We start from the raw sequence: 6,746 nt of genomic DNA, 5'->3' as shown, positions 1-6,746 counted from the left end.
CCAAAGGGGACTTGTACCAACACAGACTAGAACCCAGTGATTTTAGGTCAAAAATACAGCTCACGGAGGCGCTCAAAGCAACACAACCTGGCGCCTGCTTTTCCAGCCACCACACTCCCTGTCACTCTGCAGGCTCCAGTCACGCTGGACTCCTGGGAGTTCCTCAATCTCCCCACCATCTTCCCATCTTGGGGCCTTTGCTAGAGCTGTTTCCTCTGCCAGGTGTACCCTCCCCTTCCCTGTTCACCTAGTTAACTCCAACTCACCTCTCAGCACAAACATCGCCTCCTCCCAGAAGCCTCCCCTGACGCCCTCAACAAGGTGGGGGTCCTCCAGACTCTTCACTTCTAGTGGCTGGAAGCATTGCCGAGGTTTGCGGAAGCCAAGCCAGTCGGTTGAGCAAACTTGCGCAGGAGGTCCAGGGAGAAACGGGCTTCTCCCCACATGTGGCCACTAGGGGGCGCCGCGGCGCGCCAGCCTCTAGGCAGGGTGTGGTGTGCTGCCCGGAGCCCAGGGATACCCCTGGCCACAGGCCTCCCTGCCAGGCTCACCCAGGGTCGGCTTCTGCCCCCGCCACCTCCTCGATGTGTGGCAGCTGACAGCCTCTAGGAACTGCCATTTCCTGCCGGTCTCCCAAAGATCCGGAGATGGGCCGACACTTGGATCCCACGTGTGCCAGGTGCCGCCGTTTTACGATGACAAAATGGGGAGATCCGGAAGTAACAGAGCTGGGGGTCATTAATTCCAGATGTGACATCCGAAGTCTGGGACCTTCCAGGTGCCTTTGATTCTTGGTCCCCGCCACTCCCGCTGCCCTCCCCTTGACACAAACACACCTGGCTCCCGAGGTCCCTTCTGGAGGAAGGACCAGCTGAAGCGGCTCTGGAGATGGGAGTTTGCTCAGGGATGCCCAGAGGAGACATACATCTGAAGTGGTTTCGAAGCCCAGGGAGGAGCAGTCAGTCCTGCAGCCAGCTGACCTGCAGTGCGGTTTGCTGCAGCCACGTCCCAGAGGAGTTGGAGAAGCGGCTTTCTGGGGTCTGACAGCCGCTGTCATCCATCCTTAACCTCTCTCTTCAGGCTCAGAGCCCCAGACAACCAGCTCCCTCAGCCCTGCCTGGGCTCTCTCCCCGCCCCCAGGCCCAGCTTCCCTCCCCTGTAGCCGCGGCCCCTCCCAACAAAGGAAGTGAGAAGGGGGCTGTCATAAGAGGAACTAGGTCTGGGAGTCCGCTGAAGCAGCAGGAACAGGGCCATGCCCAAGCCGCCCCCTGGAGCCCCCTGAGCCTGCATCCCTGCCACGACCCATTCAGACATCCCCCAGGGGCCCAGACACCAGCCCCCACCATGGTAAGTCCTTCAGGGTGGGCCCTGAAGTGCAGGGGTGGCGGCACCAGCCAGGTGGAGGCACCTAGAGGCCACCATCAGAAAGTGAGATGATGGGAATGGGCACAGCAGACCCTTTGGGGTCCCACAGTGCAGCTCAAGTGCTGCCAGCATCCCTCACTGGGGACCAAACTCCCATTGGCTGGTGGACAGAATGGGGATGGGGCACCAAAGGATGGAGCAGTAACTGGAGGACAGAAGGTGGTCCTAAGGGATCACGCAGTGCCTGCAGGGACAGGGACAGATCCCTTTCCTGGGGCTTAGGGAACCCAGTTCCCAGCCGAGTTTGGTGCCTCACCTCCCTGTGTGGCCTTGGGCAAGTCACTTCCCCTCTGTGAGTCTCAGTTCCCACATATGTCATATTTGGAAGTTTGTCAAGATGTGGAAGGTGTCTGGGGGATCTCTCCATTGGAACGTTCAGAGGGTTTTGGGTTCAGCCCCTCTGCGTCCACAGCTGGGAGGGGAAGCTGTGTCAGATGGGTCAAATGGGCGGTGGATTGCAGTGATGGTGGCGTGACAGCATGCTGGTGTGGGTGCCAGGGTGGGCTGGCTGTAGCAATCACAGAAGCAGGAGTTGGTGAGATGCAGCGTGTCCGTACCACCACCGGTACCCTTCTCCGGGAGGGTGGCAGGGAAAAACACTGCAGCCAGAAAGAAGCATTGCCACCTGGGGAGACGGAGGTCTGATGATGACTGTGGTGACAGGGTTGGGGAGACTGTCATGGTCCTGGGTCTAGATGCAGTAGCATCATGTCACGCACACTAAGAGGGAGCCTGGGCTGGCTATCTCACTCCCACGACTCCGTGCCTCTGCAAACCACTTCAGCTTTCATTTTTTGTCATTCTGTTAATGAGGGTGGGCAGCTGGGACAGTCACAGAGCCGGTGGTGACAACTGTAGTGTTTCTGGCAGTTGCAGCAGGCAACTGACCAAGGTGGAGGCAAGGATTGCCTTAGCCTGAGAGATAACGTCTTATTTCAGAAAGTCAGTGATAAATTGGGCATCCCTGGCCAAGGACCCCTTTGATTAATTCACAAGCAAACCACCAGCTAGAGCTCTGGGCTTGGGATGGAAACTCTTCCGAGACGGAGCCAAGCCAGGAAGACTCCTTGATCAAAAGAACACAGGAAATGATTTGCTACTTGAGAGAAAAGCAGCCCCTCCTAAGGAAGCCGTGTGAAATGCTTAGTCAATGATTTGCTTGGCCAACCGTGTCTGGGAAGGGAAAAACTCATGCAAGAGGACCACAGAGAAAAAAAAAAAAAGTGGAATCCATCCATGAGGCGAATACCTCTGTCTAGGGGTGCTGACATCTTCCTGGAGGTGTAATGGGTGCCAGGAAGAGTGTTGAAAGATTCAGTGAAACAATGTTCGTAAAGTGCTTTAAAGAGCATATAATATGTGCTCAATACACGGTAACTGCCGCTGTGGGTGACGCTCATTCACGGTGGGAGTTAGCGGTGGTGGTGGATGGATGTGCCTCGTTCTTGGTTACTGTAGAGGAGTTGGGTTGTTGGTGCCATTGGTTGTGATGGCGGTCATTGCTGTCAGTTGTCCCAAGTTGGTGGTGACCATGGTTCTTGTGGGTGGGCTGGTGATAGTAATGGTTGCTTTTGGTGCCAGCTAGTGTTGAATGTTGGTGGTTGGTCGTTTTCAGCTGGAGGGTTGCTCTGTGGAATGATGGCAGTTGGTCATCATTTGAGGTTAGGTGGTCACGATAATGTTTGTTTGCTGTTGGTTGTTCATTGCTGATTTTTGGTGTCGGTCTTGGGACTAGTGGTGATGCGTCACTGGTTTTGGAAAGGGGTATAGTTGACTGCTGCTTCAATGGTAGTGGGTCATGTGTGGTTGTTGATGGTTAGTACCGTGATCGTGGTTGTTATTGTCAATGGTGGTTGGTTATTATGGGTTGCTGGTGCTGGTGATAATAAGTGGTGACGGTGCTGAGTGATGATAGGGAAACGGGTGGTGGAATCCGTCAGCGTTTTTCTGTCTGATGTTAGCTGGTGGTGCTGGCATTGAGGTCATCAGCAGTTTCTGTTTGGCTTTGGCTGGGGGGCAGGTAAAGGCAGCAGTTGGTTGTCCTCGGTTGATAATGGTGGTGACCTGAGGGTAATCGTGGTTGTTTTGAAAGGACAGATATAAAGCAGGGAGACCAGTAATGTGGCTGCTTGATCGAGGGGCGGCGGCCATGGGGATGGACAGAAAAGGCTGGGAGGTCAAGAGAGAGTTAGGGAGAAAGACTCTAGAAGGCCAAGGGTCCCCACATGTTGGAGAATGGCCTCTGTTTAGGCCAAGAGAAAACTGAGACACCCCTCCCAAGGGAGGGGGAGACCTGAGAGCCTTTAGAGATGAGAATGTTGTTTGCATGGTATAGAGACACAGGGTGTAGCCCCAGAACCCCACTGAGTAGGACCAAGGCTCCAGGGGCACACCGGGGGCCCAGGGCGTGGCCGGGGGTGGAGGGCAGCTCCAGCAGCCGATGCCACAACAGCTTCGCCTCTGCCTCTCCGCCGGCTGGCAGCCACAGTGCACAGGGCCCCAGCGAGGAAGGAAGTGGCTGTTTCGTTGTTCCCTCCAGTCTGGGGCTCTGCTCATCACCACCCAGGAGCAGGGAGGCCAGAGCAGTTAGGGCAAATTGCAAAACCCTCATCCAGCCCTTCCCCCTGACCCTGTGCCCCGTGCCTGTGGGATCGGCCAGCTTAAGGCTGCTGCTGCTGCTGCTGCTGTTGGCGATGGAGGGAAGCTAGTGTTTCCTCTTGACAAGCTTGGCCTTGTTGAATCTGCACAACTGCCCCGTGAGGTCCATGGCCCTCAGTATTCCCATTTGCCCGATGTGAAAACAGAGGCAGAGAGGTTAGGCGAGCTGCCATACAACCCAAAATAGCAGAGGATTTCAACTCAGTGATCCCCAGGGTCACACTTTTAACAGCCACCTTGACCTACAACCTCCTCCTCCTCCTCCTCCTCCTCCTGCCAGGTGAGAGGCCGCCTGGGGGTGTGGGCTGACCCCCATACTCCCCAGGCTGCCCACCCCTGCCTCATTTGGACTTGGACTCTCTGTTCCAAAGAAACTAGGATCCTGGTGTCCCACACACACCCAAGGCCTTCCTGGCCCATGGCTCCTGCTGCCACCACTGACACGGTCTGGGACATTCATGTTGCAAAGCCTGCCTCCTACAGGAAGCCTTCTCTGATTGCCTCAGCTCTCCTTAGCACCGTCTGATTGGGATCGCTGTCTCCCCTGGGCAACTCACTTCTGAACTACTCAAGGGCAGAGTCTAGGCCTGGTTCCCACCTACCTCCATGCACAGTAGGGGCTCAGGAAGTGTGTTCACTAGAGGGCTCCAATGCCCCAGCCCTACAGGAGCCATCACCTTGGCCCTTCCTCCTTTGGCACCAGGGAAGCTCCACCCCTCCATACCCTCTGCCGTGGGTTGAGGGGAGCCTCTCTGAAGAGCTGAAGTTAGAATCTACGTTCCCACTCCCATCCCAGCCACCTCTGACCCCTGACTATCTTTCACAAGAACCCCAGCCAGTTGAGTCATCCTTGGCTTGTGGTCAACTATGACCACAACCTCTTTGTGGTACCCTCACCCTCCAAGAAAGGAACAAACAGCTTCAACTTGACGGTTGGAGACTTGGGGGTCACAGAAAGATGGACACCCATGACACAGGGCAGGGGGCAGTCTCATCCCAATGAAACTTCATTCATTTATTCATTCAACGAGTCTACATCGACCAGCTCCTCTATCCTGTCAAGCCACTGATCACTTCTATTAAATGCTCTTGGGGCCACCGGCTGCCATTTCCTGAGGCACCCCAGTGCATCTTTTCTCAGCACTGTCTCATTTACTTCCCCTAGCAAACCCACAGAGGAGATTCATTATGGAATCCATTTTACAGATGGAGCAACTGAGGCTTGGAGAAATGAAGTGGCCTCCCTGGGGTCAACAGAGCCAACTGTTAAGCCAGGCCTCACACCCAATCCATCCCTTGCCAAAATTGTCGACTCTCCTCCCTCACACTGTACCCTCTTGAGGAAAACCTCTTCCGCTGCCACAAACAACCCCGTGGTTTTTGTGATCGCATAGAGCTAGGATGGATCTGGGGGTCCCGGTTGCCTGGGGCGGGACACAGAGGGAGAGATAGCAGGGGCTACTAGAGGCAGAGGCCCACTCAGCTGGGTGGGGGAAGGAGGAAGGGCCAGGAAGAGGAACCAAGTCCTCAGGGTCAGGAGAGCCAGCCAGACACAGCCAGTCTCGGGGCCTCTGACCTCAGAGAAAGGAAGTGGCCTTGAGTCTCAGCTGAGCCTGCGGGGTCCCAAGAGCATGGAGACCGGGGTGACCCCAAAGGGGAAACCCTGGACAGGACCAATCTCGTCTTCTCCTCGTCCTCTTCTGACCTGAAGCACCAACCCCGGCCACCCCCCAACCCCGACATAGACCCGGCTTCCCTTCCTGCTGTGTGACCTTGCGGAGGACACCTAACCTCTCTGGGCCATAGTTTTCTCTTCCACAAAATGGACCTAATCAGAGTACTGACCTCGGCATGTGCCCAGAGGATGCAGTGAGGTAATTCACTGAAAAAAGCTTAGACCAGAGTCTGGCACAGAATAAGTGCCAGTGGGGTGTGAACTATTGTTATGTATTGTTGTTCTCGGTTACCATGGTTACCACCCAAGCCCCACCCCTTGAGGTCTTCAGAGAGAGAATCCACTTCCTGTTCCCCCTACACACCCCTACCCAACCTCCCCACACCGACTCAGGGAAAGAGCAACCCCACCGGGTCCGTGAATGACACCACTTCACCCCTGAATTTCGAATTTCGTGGGTTCTTCTCACCAACACACTGGCGAGCCTCCCCATCTTGAAAACAGGAAATACACTCCCCTGACCCCTCCTCTCCCCGAAGTCTCTTTCCCTCTTCCCCAAGAGCAGTCCTCTCTCCTTGACCTCCAGATCCAACTTCTGACCCTGAGGTCAACAACGCTTTCCATGGGGTCCCTCTGAGTCTCCAGTGAGCGTGGAAGTTCTTCAGCAGCTGGGGGTCCGGTCAACAGTTCCCTGCTTCTCCCAACCAGCCCCTGTCACCTCCAGGCCTCCTCAGGTCCTGGCTTCCTCCAACCTCAGCCTCTGCCCTGGGCACACTTGCCAACACCTCCGTGCCCCTGCTCTCACAACCTTGTCTTCCCCCTACACCGCCCTTCCCACTGCATCCTGGGGCTCTCAGGGCATCACATCCAGCACCCTCTTCTTATAACAAGCATCCTGGCAGGTCCCCTTGAAACGCTGAAATGGAACAGTGAAACACACAGACTTCCATCCTCCGAAAACATTTAATGTGGCCCCCTGCAAGGCAAG

At 55.8% G+C, this 6,746-nt stretch overlaps 1 protein-coding gene across 2 annotated transcripts in view; it reads left to right on the top strand.

Moving 5' to 3' along the window:
- The first annotated feature begins 1,199 nt into the window (after positions 1–1,199).
- Positions 1,200–6,746, top strand: part of MYO1F (myosin IF) — a 29,813-nt gene continuing 24,266 nt past the window's right edge. For both annotated transcript variants that reach the window (XM_082456788.1, XM_082456787.1), the window contains exon 1: positions 1,200–1,347. In XM_082456788.1, the coding sequence (XP_082312914.1) occupies positions 1,345–1,347 (3 nt within the window). In that variant the 5' untranslated portion in view covers positions 1,200–1,344. The remainder of the gene's footprint in view (positions 1,348–6,746) is intronic.

This window comes from Balaenoptera physalus (genome assembly GCF_965194825.1).
Source record: "Balaenoptera physalus genome assembly, chromosome: 3".
In the NCBI taxonomy this organism is placed as follows: domain Eukaryota; kingdom Metazoa; phylum Chordata; class Mammalia; order Artiodactyla; family Balaenopteridae; genus Balaenoptera; species Balaenoptera physalus.
Note: the sequence above shows the minus strand (reverse complement) of the source record. Positions and strands in the feature narration are given on the sequence as shown.